Genomic DNA, 16,359 nt, shown 5'->3' with positions numbered 1-16,359 from the left:
AAGTAAATATGCTTGGCCTAATGTATATCACTGTCAATGTGTATCTAGACTTTAAGTAAATATGCTTGGCCTAATGTATATCACTGTCAATGTGTATCTAGACTTTAAGTAAATATGCTTGGCCTAATATATATCACTGTCGTTGTGTATCTAGACTTTAAGTAAATATGCTTGGCCTAATATATATCACTGTCGTTGTGTATCTAGACTTTAAGTAAATATGCTTGGCCTAATATATATCACTGTCGTTGTGTATCTAGACTTTAAGTAAATATGCTTGGCCTAATGTATATCACCGTCAATGTGTATCTAGACTTTAAGTAAATATGCTTGGCCTAATATATTTCACTGTCGTTGTGTATCTAGACCTTAAGTAAATATGCTTGGCCTAATGTATATCACTGTCAATGTGTATCTAGACTTTAAGTAAATATGCTTGGCCTAATGTATATCACTGTCAATGTGTATCTAGACTTTAAGTAAATATGCTTGGCCTAATGTATATCACTGTCGTTGTGTATCTAGACTTTAAGTAAATATGCTTGGCCTAATGTATATCACTGTCGTTGTGTATCTAGACTTTAAGTAAATATGCTTGGCCTAATGTATTTCACTGTCGTTGTGTATCTAGACTTTAAGTAAATATGCTTGGCCTAATGTATATCACTGTCGTTGTGTATCTAGACTTTAAGTAAATATGCTTGGCCTAATGTATATCACTGTCGTTGTGTATCTAGACTTTAAGTAAATATGCTTGGCCTAATGTATATCACTGTCAATGTGTATCTAGACTTTAAGTAAATATGCTTGACCTAATATATATCACTGTCGATGTGAATCTAGACTTTAAGTAAATATGCTTGGCCTAATGTATTTCACTGTCAATGTGTATCTAGACTTTAAGTAAATATGCTTGACCTAATATATATCACTGTCGATGTGAATCTAGACTTTAAGTAAATATGCTTGGCCTAATGTATTTCACTGTCGTTGTGTATCTAGACTTTAAGTAAATATGCTTGGCCTAATATATATCACTGTCGATGTGAATCTAGACTTTAAGTAAATATGCTTGGCCTAATGTATTTCACTGTCAATGTGTATCTAGACTTTAAGTAAATATGCTTGACCTAATATATATCACTGTCGATGTGAATCTAGACTTTAAGTAAATATATGCTTGGCCTAATCATATATATCAATGTCTATGTGTACCTAGCCTTTAATTAAGTACATATTCTCGGCCTAATATATATCACTGTCGATGTGTACCTAGCCTTTAAGTACATATTCTTGGCCTAATGTATATCACTGTCGATGTGTATCTATACTTAAAGTAACAGGCTTGGCCAAAATATTTTACTGAAGATGTGTATCTAGACTTTAAGTAAATATGCTCAGCCTAATATATATATATCACTGTCCGATGAATAACTTATGTTTAAGTATATATGCCTGGCCTTATATAATATTATATCACTGTCGATGTATATATCACTGTGTAACTTTTGTTCTTTTTTTGTTTGATTTAACGTCGCACCGACACATGATAGGTCATATGTCGACTTTTCCAGCTTTAATGGTGGAGGAAGATCCCAGGTGCCCCTCCGTACATTATTTCATCACGAGCGGGCACTTGGGTAGAACCACCAAACTTCCGTTAGCCAGTTTGATGGCTTCCTCAATGAAGAATTCAACACCCCGAGTGAGGCTCGAACCTACATCGATGAGGGGCAAGTGATTTGAAGTCAGCGACTTTAACCACTCGGCCGCGGAGGCCCCTGTAACTAAACTTTAAGTGCGTATGTTTGGCCCAATATATAACACTGTCTATATGTAACTAGACTTTAAGTACATACCTGTAACTACGGATACATGTATTTCTCAATCGCATGGAAGCAAAAGTAACAGTTGTTCTGCGGTGGGTCTTTAAAGAACACTTACATTTACCAAAACCATATAGTTTCCTGGTTACATTAAAATTGCATAGTACTGATCAGTATAAAGACGGCCTTATTCATTATGTGTATGAAAAAAAACACACGAGTAAGAGTGGATTCGTGAAAAGGATGAACGAACCCAAACCATAGTTTCTTAAACTTAACCATATAGGTAATGTTGTTTTTTTTTTTCATTAACGAAAATAACATCAGCAAAACAACTAAAACACTGAACTGACGAAACCTAGATGTACTCATTTCACACAGATTTTGCAGAATCCACTCGGTGTCAGTTGAGTCATTACAAGTATCTCGGAGGCTGAATCATTTTTGTGTCAGTAAAAGTGATGTTACCTCTATATAATATTATTAAATAGGATTTTCCTTTGACCTTTTGGTAGTTTCATTACATGATCACATTAAAACTGTGTTGAGGGTTTAACGTCACACCGACATAACTACGTGTCCTAATATGAATGACCATAACAGTCAATGCATTTTATGATTAATTAAAATTCCCACTTTTGGAAAAACAAACGGTATTTTCAAGTGATTGCAAATATTGGTTCAAATTTCACAAATATAGATATATTCTATTCTATCACATATTTTCATAAAAAAAAAACAAAAACATACCGAAGTCAGTAGTTCCAATATCAAAATAACTTTCTGAGCGTCTTAAATTTCGGAGCCGGAATAAAGTGATTCTCCAACTTCCGTCACATAGGACCAGTCTTCTTTGACTTCTGCTGCTTTTAGATATTTCTGTTTCTAGAATTCACGCCCTGTTCACTGTGTTTCCTGCTGCTATTCAAGCTTTTTGGTTAGGCGAGCTGCTGTATTGACCGTTAATGTCCCTGGTTAGGCGAGCTGCTGTACTGACCGTTAATGTCCCAGGTTAGGCGAGCTGCTGTATTGACCGTTAATGTCCCAGGTTAGGCGAGCTGCTGTACTGACCGTTAATGTCCCAGGTTAGGCGGGCTGCTGTATTGACCGTTAATGTCCCAGGTTAGGCGAGCTGCTGTATTGACCGTTAATGTCCCAGGTTAGGCGGGATGCTGTATTGACCGTTAATGTCCCAGGTTAGGCGGGCTGCTGTACTGACCGTTAACGTCCCAGGTTAAGCGAGCTGCTGTACTGACCGTTAATGTCCCAGGTTAGGCGAGCTGCTGTACTGACCGTTAATGTCCCAGGCGTGAAGATCATACGTTTGTTTAGCTCTAAAAGATGACAGAAATAAATCTTTAAAATAAAACTGAATTCTGAATTCCTAAAGAGTATTCTTTCTATTTATTATTTCATGCAAACAAAAGATTGGCAATGTCTGCAAGCTCAATCTGCGGACTGGTAGAAAAAAAAATGTCCTTAAACCGCCTCGACAGCCACGTGGTAGAGCGTCCGCACCGAGTGCGGGAAGTCGTGGGTTCGATTCCTGGCCACGTCTTACCAAAGACGTGAAAAATGGTACAATAATAATAATAATAATAATAAAGCCTTTATTTAACGAGGAAAACTCATTTGACGAACAACATCAATCTTCCATGAGGCCCTCAAAACAATACATAACATATACATCTAAAATATTTACATGGTACATTGTAACATATAGAAGACAGACAAGTGCATTTAATACCAGTATTTTGTTTATACTATAACTATACGAAGTGCAATATTATAAATATTAAGTATTATGATTGTGTTGTGCCAAGCTATGTCCCAGATAGCAGACATGCGTTGGCCCAACGTTGGGCCAACGGCAGACTCTTCGTTGGGCCAACGAAGATTTCTAACGTTGGTCCAACGCCATTTTGCTAATTGGCGCAACGTTGGCCCAACGGTTGGTACACCGTTGGTCCAACGACTTGAATCCTTCACTTATCGTTGGCCCTCCATTGGGCCAACAACTGGTATTCTGCACTTATCGTTGGCCCTCCATTGGGCCAACAGCATTTTTTCGACTATCATGGTTGGTTCAGCTTTGGGCCAACGCTATCCCAGCGATTACGAAACTAAAAAAAGGACTAAAACTAGCATTATTTGGAACGTATTTTATTTTATAGTTGAGATTTTGTTAAAATTTGTTTGCAATTTTCCTGAAGAATTATAACAGAACATTTCATCACTACAACATATCAAATATTGATTCCAGCCTTTTACAAATCTAAATATTTTTCTTTTTTTTAGTCACTGATTAAATCCTACTAAAGTGAATTACTGTCTGTATATTAACTCATTATATATCCAAGTTTTGTTTGATTGTTTTCTTTTTCTCACTGAAGTTGCTGCTTTCTTTTTTCTTCTTGTTTTTTCTTGTGCACCACAGTGCTATGCACTCCATTATTACTCTCTTGAACAGCAACCTGTAAAAACAAAAATCATAATGTTGATTAAACCATCTACGTCAAATTGATAAAAATAACTAAAGAAATGCACATAAACCTCTGGACATGAACTTGCGTGAAATGTATGAAATTTGTTTTTGTCTGTATTTAACCGAGAAAAATATGTCAGAATTAACGAGAATATAAGTTATTTTATTTAAAGAATTTAATACTCAACACAAGTGCCATCCGCCAGCTTTAGATAAAAGTATTTAACATATGTTCAAGTCACATGGATATTACTTGCATACAGGATAAAATTAAAAAATTCTCTGTAAGATTCCGCAACTTTATCAAAAAATATTCAAAAACTTCTACTTACAGTGTATAGCTGGTAGACCGGGTTTTTGTTAACTTTAGATCTATCACATGTATAATAGTTTCCTTTACTTCACATATATGCAGCTAGAAATCTGGCCTAGAGAGTAAAATTAACCACATTTTCTGGGATTTCTTGCATAACCCGGGTTAACGAGAGTTCATGTTCTGGAATACTCAACAGATTTATTGTAAACATTTTATGACTGTAGAAAATTAGATATTTGTTATAGAGTTAGAAGTGGGTTCTTTTTCATTTTTTTTCACATTTTTTTTCAAGGTAGTAGATTTGAAAATGTCATTACGGCTGCAGTTAAGTTTAATTAGCCCAAATTTAACTGATTATGAATTGGTGCAGAAAAGTATTTAATTATTAATCAAATATTGCATGTTACACATACACAGCGTGTATACCTGTAGGGGCTTATGATAAAACAGTCACCTGTAAAATATATAATTATTATATCATAACATGGACTTCTAATACGTCAACGTTGGGCCAACGTTGGGCCAACGATGTTTTCTCTGTATAAGTCTTTGTCTGAAAACCAATATTGGGCCAATGCAGAGATATCTGTGACTGAAATTCAAAGTTGGTTCAACGTTGGCCCAACGGCTGTATTTACAATACTTATTAATCATTGTTGGGCCAACATTGGCCCAACAACGATTATCCTTTGACGGTTTTTCGTCGTTGGCCCAATGACTTCATGTTTATAGGGGTATAGTGATTTGAATTGCCCTACTGATGATGCTCTTTTTATATGACTTGGTAAGGAGTTCCAGATAGTAGCACCAGAATATGTAAAACGTTTTTTAAATAGTTCAGTTTTCGGTCGAGGAAGGTAAAGCTGCAAATAAGAATCTGACCTCAAAGTTCAAGCATGTATGTCATGTATATCACAGCTAAATGTAAATGAATTTCTGAGGTAAATAGGTGCTTGATCGTTTAGACTTTTGTACATTAAAACTGCTTTTTGAAATATTACCCGCTCCGGAAAAGTCATCCAGTTTAATTCTCGAAATAATTCAGTAGAAGGGGTATCGAAGTCTTTATCAAGAATTAGGCGAGCTGCACTTTTTTTGAAACTTAACAATTTTGTCTTCTAATGAATTAGAACAGCTTCCCCATATTACACAACAGTAATCGAAGTGAGGCAGTATATAAGAGTCATAGAAATTTTCCTCATACGTACAGAAAGATATACTTTGATGCGAGACAACAGGTATAAAAGTGAAATGCATTTTTTCAAAATATTATCAACATGTGTATTCCAAGACAAATCATTTTCAATAGTAACGCCGAGTAACTTTTCTTTCGTACTGCTCTGAAATGAATACTAGTAACTGGGGGATCGTCATATACTTGCTTGACTTTATGTTTTGATGCAACATACATTACTTTGGTTTTTGCAGAGTTTATCTCCATTGCATTAGTCTTACACCATGCATCAACATTTTTACTAATATTGGATAATGTTTCAGTCACATTTTCAAGAATTAAGTTCGATGATGATATGGTTGTATCGTCTGCAAAAATATCTGTGACTGCCAATGAAACCGATAAGGGAAGGTCATTTATGTATATTAAAAATAGCAAGGGCCCTAGCACCGATCCTTGAGGAACACCTGATGTTACTATGCTGGGATCTGAATATACACCAGAAATGAAGGTTTGCTGAGTCCTGTCATGTAAATAAGATGAAAACCAAGAAACAGTGGAATCATGCAAACCATATGAATTTAATTTATGTACCAAGATGTCATGATTTAGTAAGTCAAATGCCTTAGACAAGTCAAGAAATATAGTCCCAACTATTTCATTGTTGTCAACTGCTGTGATCCAGTCATCTAAGAGTTTCGCAAGGGCTGTTTGACAGGAGAGTTGAATACATCTGAAAATCTCACAGTGGAATACATCTGATAATCTCGTGACGTTTTACCGATATGCGATTGGCTTATCTCATTTATGAAACGCCGTTTTTTTGTTAGTTTTGCTTTGTTTGTGTTTTGCAATATAGCCGGCACTTTATATGATACAGAAAGAAAAGTTTGTGATTCATTATTTCATACAATTTATTAAACTTTCAGCAATGTTCAATATTAATACTTATTTTATCAATGGACTGTATATAACAGGGAATGACAGCAGCCATTAGCAAGACGCAAAATCATCAGCCATTTTAAAAGAAAACAAGAATAAGTTTATTAATGACTGATAATATCATCATTTCGTTGGCCGATGAGTTAGCGTCCGACCATACACGTCTGTCATACCCACTTCAACTAAATTATCAGTATAAATGAAAACTACAACACAGTTTAATGGGAAAAGGCCGCGACTTTATTTAAAGATTTCTCATGGCAACTGGCAAGGTGAGATAATGTTTAAAATGCACATACTATACAAACAGCTAAAGATGTATATTGAAAATAACCTAATTTCATTTGCACCAGCGACACTGCAAAGGCACAAACAAAATACATTAAATAAATAAGATAAAATTTGAATCAATTGAAAGAACAATTATCCCCAGCGATGGCTGCAAAATTGGGGAAAAACTGACTGTACATAAAGTTACTAGATACCAAAAGTATCTTTCTTATAATAGAAACCAGTAATCAACAATTTTACATTCTGATAATAGAAAAGCAAACATGCGGCATCAAAATGTAAATGTTATTCAAATATGTACAAATGCTTTACGAGATGCCGTCATTTCAATTAATATGCATGCCACAATCGAATCTGTATATTAAATAATACAGTTAAAGCCGCTACATTTTGTCACGTTGAACAAATTCGATTGTATATTTCTCAAACGGAATACGAACCGCCCACGAAAAACCCCCTCCCCGATTTGGACTAGGACAGGAGGAAACGTGTTTCCGTAGCCAATGTATAACACATTGAAATGCTCAGACTATTCCTCGAAATACTGAAAAACGGAACGAATTCAAGCATGCTAAAAATATAAATCAATACTCTATGATTATCATTTTTCTGTAACTATTTCGTATAGTTGCCATGCTTAACTTTGCAAACTTGTGGGAGCAGAAGAGCACAAAAGTAAATGTAAGTGCATTTTATATACACTTTATATAAAAGTGTTATGAATTAATTTGAAATAACAGTGTTCGTCATAATTAAATGCACCGTATGATGGAAAGATGCAGGGGACAGAGATATACAAATAATATTGGTACACTTTACTCATGACACCGACCATTTATGCAACTAAGGTCCTGAAGATAGGTCCGCACTGTGAAACGAAGGCATGTACAATCAAATGAAAATTCACGTATAGTGGGGGCGAGTAAAACATGCAGAAGTTTCCGTCAACCCCACACAGCAATATAGAGAAATCAATATTTCATTTTGATCCTACAAAATGCTTTAAACATACATGCACTGTATTTCATATATTATGGCTGAATATTTTCTTCTTAAGAATTCTTTGAATTAATTGTTTTAAGTTTGATTTCATTGTAAGGTTATAATTCCCCATCGTTTTTACAAAAATAATTTATTATGTTAGTTACATAGTAAATCAATAATATTCAAATCCTTCCAAAGCAAGTGTATGTGGAATATATGACTATAAGATCTATAATATGCGTATGTACGGAGAATTTTTACCGGAAATATTTGGTATAATTCCTTTAATTTTCAGAACAAAATGAAGTTTATATACAGTTAATATCTGAGCATTATATTAAATACCCACGATTATTTGAATCCAAATTATAATTATAAGTATTAAAACTTACCTTATATCGCTATAACATTATTTTTCTGTCACAATCTCCAATGAATCGCATGCAATTAAGTAGAGAGCTGTCAGTATACCACCCGGATGTACCAATGTATCACCAGAGGGCGCACTGCATAGTTAAGATATCCTGAAAAAAATCTGAATTGCATTCCATTTCATATTTAAAAGTTACAAATATAAAAGCTAAGCTGTTCATATGTTATAAAGGAAGATAATTCATTTATAGCAATTTATAGCAAATTAAATATTGATTTTTCTTTGCAAACAGAAAATGGCAAAACAGCTTTTATTTGTAGTTCAATTTGCGTTACAATTGCCTGTATAATATGTTGTGTAAATACCTTATTTGTTTCTTAGATAAAAAAGCAAAGGGTATGTGTTTTTATTCTGTTTAATCGTCACTTTATTTGTTATTGACAGCAGTTCGAATATTTCGCCACACGATCAGAGTTTTATAAATGTCAGGACGGGCTTACATGCCCGAGTGGCTACGGTCTCTGTCTTCACTCCTCTCTCGACGATATAGGTTCTAAACCTCGGTGTGGAGTAGAATTTTTTCGTGTGAGGTGGGCATAAAGTTGACTTGCTGGATGTGCATCGTTCTAACAAGGTCTCCATTCATGTACAAAATAATGCTTGTATAACTTCGAAATAAGAAATCCAATATTATTTTACAAATTTCAGATGCTATGAAAACTAGCATAGTGGGGGTACAGATGAACAGAGATAGTGCTAGCTTTTTTTCGAATTCTTTTCTTGTATTACCCATTTGAAAACATATTGTTAAGAAGTAGGTCAATGAAAAAAGAAGCCAAAACTCGACATTTTTATTTAAACTGAATCAAATTTTTAAAAGAAGATAATTGAGCCGTGTCATGAGAAAACCAACACAGTGGGTTTGCGACCAGCATGGATCCAGACCAGCCTGCGCATCCGTGCAGTCTGGTCAGGATCCATGCTGTTCGCTAACAGTTTCTCTCATTGCAATAGTCTTTGAAAGTGAACAGCATGGATCCTGACTAGACTGCGCAGATGCGCAGTCTGGTCTGGATCCATGTTGCTCGCAAACCCACCACGTTGGTTTTCTCATGGCGCGGCTCAATTATCTTCTTTTAAAAAAAAAACAGACTCAGTGCCTTCATCAGCGCCTTTTTCTTGAAAAAAAAAGCATATGCCAATATTCAAATCAAGTTTGCACAGAATAACAGTGTTAAAAATACATAATAAATAAGTATTCCTTTACAGATGCCAAACAATATTTATTACATTAAAAAAACACGAGATATCCAAATTACAATAATTATTCATCTCATATTAATAATGAATTTTAGAAATAATTACGCCTTAAAAGTTAAAGAAAACAAAAATGAAATCGGTCCAACCTCTTCAACTGAGCAACAGACGTATTCTAGTACGCTGTCGTATGACAAATAATGCTAGTGTGACGTTATTAACAAAAAGGTAGAATAATGAGGTAAAGTGGGTATCATTTTATAATTGCATTTCAGTTCAACCAGTAATTTGTCTAGCAACTGCATTTATGCAAAAATAGTGGCTTTAACATTTAATAAGGTTGCCGGCTAATTACGTAATGCCGTGACGTAATTCGGCATTCTCCGGTCGTAAATGTAACTGAACGTGCATATGACTTTCCGTAAAACCCGAAGAGTGACGAATTCGCATAGAAAGATATACATGTACAATATTGCCAGATGATTATAATTAGTTCCGCTATTAATATATTGAATAAAACTCTAAATGTTTTATTCTCCACGTTGGTGAAAGAAGACTACGAAAAAGTAAATGACTTTAAGGATATAACATACAGCGTCGCGAGTGGGGCGGCCTGGGGGCGGCAGGGGCGGCGACCGCCTCCCCCAATATTTCGGCCTGGGGCGGCAATACGGCGATTCAATAATTTTGAAAATATTCAGATTTTTTTTCAGTATCTTCCAACGTTCGAAGTTAGAGGGGCGAAACGGCGGGAATCAACAAGAAGCCGCCAATGAAATAACTTTTTTTTAAATTGAATTAAAAGGTTGCTGAATGTGAAAGTCTACATAGAGGCGGCGACACGTCAATTAAGAAATAGAAAGTGTTCTTTTCAAATAGCTGGTTATACTGGAATGTAAAGAGTGAAGTTTTGCTCATTAACTTGAATCAAAAGTTTGCTGAATGTGAAAGTCTACATAGGGGCGGCGACACGTCAATTAAGAAATAACAAGTTCCTTTCAAATAGCTGGTTATACTTGAACGTAAAGAGTGAAGTTTTGCTCAATACAAGTTAAGCGCCGACAAAAGCTGTAAAAGCTGTTTCCAAATCCGATGTTAATAAGTAATTACTATAAGTTTTAAAAATGAATTTAATATATCAACAGATCATCTGTCGTGAATCAGAAATAGTTAATTCTAATCAGGGAATAAGTTTCAAAGCGTTCAAAAGTCTATTAAATGGTATTGACACAAGAACAGTTCAACTCAAAATAACAGGATTAGAACACCTGGTTTCGGCAGACACTCAAACTTCCATTGAACTAATTTTAGAATTAATTTCAGTAAAAATTTTGTTATTTCGAAGTAAACGCCTCCATGATAAAAATGTTAACATGGTCTCTAAAAACAAGGATATCGCATTATTTCTGATGCAAATTTCAAATTTTTCTCACTGCTTAGGAGGGGACACCCCTCACATACCCACCCCATTAATGTCTCCCGTCGCCCCAATGTCATACACCTCGCGACGCGCCTGCTTTAGAGGAATATTTGAATAAAATCAGATAATACTTTAGAAACAATATATAGCTGAACCATGTATTATCATATTTTACCCCGACTAAGATGTTATACTCCCGGCGAATGGTTTAATAAGTAATGATAATTACTTACCTTTGGCTTTTGTCTAAGTGCGGTCGCTCCCAGTATGCAATGAACTTGTAAGCTAACCACTGTCCTACAAGGGATAACGTAATCATTAACAAAAGTAGTACGGCAACCATACTCTGTAAATTGTACAATGCGCCTTATCACATAGAGTTGCGTAGTAATCCGGCTGTCTTTAAAATATCTGCTTTTGTCATTGTCTGAAAGAAAAGTAGCAAATAATAAATAGCTGAATATGTTTCTCCTTTTTGCCTGGTAAGTGATCCATCTAACCATATAGCGTTTTTTTCAAACACATTTGCTCAGTATAAAGATGACACTGGAAAAGTACTTATAGCAACGGATGGCGCATGCGCAATCAGTAATTTGCATGTGGTTTCGAGATTTTCCAGAAGCATGACCAAAATCGCATTCCTTTTTTTCAGGCAGTTCTTGCCACAGAACAGTGGAATACATCTGATAATCTCACAGTGGAATACATAATTATGATAAATCACAGTGGAATATATCTGATAATCTCACAGTGGATCATATCTGATAATCTCACAGTGGAATATATCTGATAATCTCAAAAATGGAATACATCTGATAATCTCACAGTGGAATACATCTTATAATCTCACAGTGGAACATATCTTATAATCTCGCAGTGGAATATCTCTGATAATCTCAAAGTTGAATACATTTGATAATCTCACAGTGGAATACATCTTATAATATCGCAGTGGAACATATCTGAAAATCTCGCAGGGGAATATCTCTGATAATCTCAAAGTTCAATACATCTGATACTCTCATAGAAGAATACATTCGATAATCTCACAGTGGAATATTTCTGATTATCTCAAAGTGGAATACATCTGATAATCTCAAAGTTGAATACATATGATAATCTTAAAGTAGACCACATCTGATAATCTCAAAGTGGAATACATCTGGTAATCTCACACTGGAACATATCTGATAATCTCACAGTGGAATATATCTGATAATTTCACAGTGGAATATATCTGATAATCTCACAGTGGAACATATCTGATAATTTCACAGTGAAACATATCTGATAATCTCACAGTGGAATACATATGATAATCTCACAGTGGAATATATCTGATAATCTCACAGTGGAATACATCTGATAATCTCACAGTGAAACATATATGATAATCTCACAGTTGAACATATCTGATAATCTCACAGTGAAATATATCTGATAATCTCACAGTGGAACATATCTGATAATCTCACAGTGAAACATATCTGATAATCTCACAGTGGAATATATAACATCTTTTTTATTTATTTAGAATATTGTCAATTTCTACTATATCTGTTGTGCAACAATCTTAAAACGGTTTGTTAGTGTTAGAACATTACAAACAATAATCATGTGCTTCGTTTGTTTTCTTCCGAAATTCTGATCTTCAAATGTTTTAGGTTATTATCCGATTGCTAATCAACACAGAGAATATTGGTAGATAAGAAGCTGAATTCGCGTCTAGTGACGTTTTTTTTTCTGGGAGAGTTCGAGATTATCTTCTGGACGATTACTGAGATCGGACAGATGTCGGATCACGTTACCGGAGAAGCGCTATTATTTTGTGTATGAAAAACGACGAGTGTGAGTGGATTCGTGAAAAGGATACACAAAGGATGCACAAGCCCACACCACAGTTTCTTAGACTTAACCATATAGGAAATTTTTCCTTTTTTCATGAACGAAAATAACATCAGTAAATCAACTAAATCACTGAGCTGTCGAAACCTACTCATTTCACACAGTCTAATGAGTCTGTCGAAATCGAACTTTACAAAATCCACTCGGTATCAGTTAAGTCATTATACATATCGGTTATGTAATCATTAATTTTGCGCTAGAAAAAGTGATGTTACCTCTATATAATATAACAAAGTAGGATTTTCTTGTATATTTGACTTTTTAGTAGTTTCATTACATGGTCACATTAAAACTGTATTGTGGGTTTAACGTTACTATACGTCCTATGGCGACTTTCTAGGTACTGATGCTGGAGGAATACCCGAAGTGTCCCTCAATACATTATTTCATTACCTGGGTAGAACCACCGACCTTCAGCGAGCAACCTGGATGCCCGTCTCACATGAAAAAGTCAACGCCCCGAGCGAGGCTTGACCCACAGCAGTAATAGGCAACCAATGTCGATGACCACCTGTTCTCTTTAAATGAAATTCAATGTCGTCTTTTCTAAACTCATCTATGCTTGTCACATTTCTTAAATTGTAGCTGTGGTACATACAAATCAAACGCCATGAGACATCTCCTATAAACATGATCTTCGAAGTAATGAAGTGTGTATTGGTTCATGTGTTACTCTTTTGTTCCAGTATCTATATAATAAATATAGATGTATTCCATTTCATCACATATATATCATAAATCAAACAAAAACATACCGAAGTCAGTAGTTCCAATGTCAAAACAACTTTCTGGGCTTCTCAGATTTTGGAGCTCGAATACAGTGATTCTCAAACTTCCGTTAGTAGGACCAGCCTTCTCTGACTTCTGCTGCTTTTGAATATTTCTGTTTCTAGAACTCACGTCCTGTTCGCTGTGTTTCCTGCTGCTGTCCAAGTGTTCGCTTTTTGGTCTGGCGAGCTGCTGTACTGACTGTTAACTTTCAAGTGTTCGCTTTTTTTTTTGGTCAGGCGAGCTGCTGAACTGACTGCAAACTTTCAAGTGATCGTTTTTTAGTCAGGCGAGCTGCTGTACTGACCGTAAACTTTCCTGGCGAGAAGAGCATACGTTTGTTCAGCTGTAAAAGATGAAAAAAATCAATCTATAAAATAAAATGTTTTGATTTCCTAAAGAGTATTCTTTTTATTTATTATATCGCGCAAACAAAGTACTGGTAATGTCTGCAAGCTCAGTCTGCGGACTGGTAGAAAAATGTCCTTAAACCGCCTCGACAGCCACGTGGTAGATCGTCCGCATCGAGTGCACAAAATGCACGAAATGTCGTCACACACGAATATAAATGATTATATAGTATGCGCCTACCAGATAAGCCCACGGATGAACTATATTTCAACAAAACATTTTTAGCATGAAGGAAGAATTTCTTTTGATGCAAAGGCTAACGAGAGGTCACCGGTTCGATCCTCCGAACCTCTATCGCTCATAGAGGCAAAGTTTTTTTCTTATTTTAAAGACAGTCAGTCTGGTTATCTATTAATCTGCTGCCAATATTTTATTTAATTGAGAGAATGAAATATGACTGATACAAAATTATAAACCTTTACAACTATTTGCACCAACATGTTACTTGTAAACTAGAAAGTCGCCGACTTGAATAGTGCAAAACTGCTTCTAGTTTTACTATGTTTACAATATCAAGATTTCATTTTGTTTCAAACAAATAAATCAGTGTATAGCTTAGTATCTGGTTTGTTGTTACCTCTACTAAATATTTCCTTCCAATATACTTGGATGCTATGTATTCCCTGGTATCTTTCCGGCTGTGACAAATAATCTCAGGTTCGTGACATCATAAGATAGGTCACGTTCTAGAATTGGTTTACCGTATGGAAGAGATTTGCAATTTAATAACGATATAATTAATGCGCATGAATTTGATTATCTGAAGAATTCATTATTTAAACATATTTCTACACTGAACAAAATTGATTATGGCGGCAATAATTTCGTTGATTCTGGTGCGAGAAAAATAATATGAAATAGGTGAAATTTCAGGGAAATGTAGAGCTAATGCTTAAAATATACTTAGAACTTCATCGTCTGCCAATTATCATTAGTAAAAATAGGTTTCAGGACGCTAAATGTTGATGCAAATATAGTCCAGACGGACACTGATGTTCCATTTTACCTATAACATGTACTGTATTACCTGTTGCAAGTGTTAAAGAAATTTTCTTCACTCCCAGCTATAAGTGTTTATAATTTAGTGATATTTACTATATACCCTCTGAATGAGTTATATCTTATATGAAATGTACTTATATCCCAATGAGCAGAAATTATCAAATGCCACGGATGAAATTGCTATAAAAATTGATAAAACGTGAAATGAAAATATTTTTGTTTAACGTGTTTTATAAGTATCACTGTGTGACAAACTAGATCTGTGAGGGTCACATCGACTGGAAAGAAGTCTGTTTAGCTCTGGTACCCTAATATGGAATAGAGTTAGCCCTGGTATCCCAGTGTGGAATAGAGTTAGCTCTGGTACCCTAATATGGAATAGAGTTAGCCCTGGTATCCCAGTGTGGAATAGAGTTAGCCCTGGTATCCCAGTGTGAAATAGAGTTAGCCCTGGTATCCCAATGTGGAATAGAGTTAGCCCTGGTAACCCAATGTGGAATAGAGTTAGCCCTGGTACCCCAATGTTGAAGAGAGTAATCCTTGGTACCCCAATGTTGAATAGAGTTTGCCGTGGTACCCCAATGTTAAATAGAGTTAGCCCTAGTACCCCAATGTTGAATAGAGTTAGCCCTGGTACCCCAATGTGGAGTAGAATTAGCCCTGTTACCCCAATGTGGAATAGAGTTAGCCTTGTTACACCAATGTTGAACAGAGTTAGCCCTGGTACCCCAATGTGGAATAGAGTTAGCCCTCATACCCCAATGTTGAACAGAGTTAGCCCTGGTACCCCAATGTGGAAGAGAGTTAGCCCTGGTACCCCTGTCTGGAAGAGAGTTAGCCCTGGTACCCCAATGTAGAATAGAGTTTGCCCTGGTACCCCAATGTGGAATAGAATTAGCCCTGGTACCCCAATGTTGAATAGAGTTAGCGCTGGTACCCCAATGTTGAGATAACGATGGTATGTCCTATATCAGCATGAATCGTACCTGAAACTTATTTGTTCCATCAACATAATTTAAAACGCAGTCACAGAAGAACAGAAAATAACACTTGAAATAATCTTAAACTCAAACTTATGATAAACTGGTTCCAACTATTTCTTTTATTATTAAATCTATATTTTAAGCCATTTCCATTGGTCTAGATGTAGTCACATAATCATTGAAAAAGCCGCATTTGACACGAAGACGAAGCAAAAAAAAATG

The 16,359-nt window shown here is 35.5% G+C and overlaps 1 protein-coding gene and 1 long non-coding RNA gene across 2 annotated transcripts; one reads left to right on the top strand and one right to left on the bottom strand.

Moving 5' to 3' along the window:
• Positions 1-3,973: 3,973 nt before the first annotated feature.
• LOC128549829 (uncharacterized) lies at positions 3,974-5,313 on the bottom strand. Its single transcript, XR_008367968.1, has 2 exons — positions 4,644-5,313; positions 3,974-4,300 (listed from the first exon to the last, which is right to left on the bottom strand). It is a non-coding gene; the product is annotated as an uncharacterized LOC128549829 (long non-coding RNA).
• A 10,302-nt stretch (positions 5,314-15,615) lies between these two features.
• LOC128549816 (MAGE-like protein 2) lies at positions 15,616-16,011 on the top strand. The gene has a single exon (XM_053527478.1). It carries the CDS (start codon positions 15,616-15,618, stop codon positions 16,009-16,011), a length of 396 nt encoding a protein of 131 aa, XP_053383453.1.
• Positions 16,012-16,359: the final 348 nt, after the last annotated feature.

This window comes from Mercenaria mercenaria, chromosome 16 (assembly GCF_021730395.1).
Source record: "Mercenaria mercenaria strain notata chromosome 16, MADL_Memer_1, whole genome shotgun sequence".
NCBI lineage: Eukaryota > Metazoa > Mollusca > Bivalvia > Venerida > Veneridae > Mercenaria > Mercenaria mercenaria.
Note: the sequence above shows the minus strand (reverse complement) of the source record. Positions and strands in the feature narration are given on the sequence as shown.

What these genes read in the sequence shown, in the direction of transcription:
- LOC128549816 (XM_053527478.1), top strand. Translation starts at nt 15,616, where the DNA reads ATGTGGAATAGAGTTAGCCCTGGTAACCCAATGTGGAATAGAGTTAGC.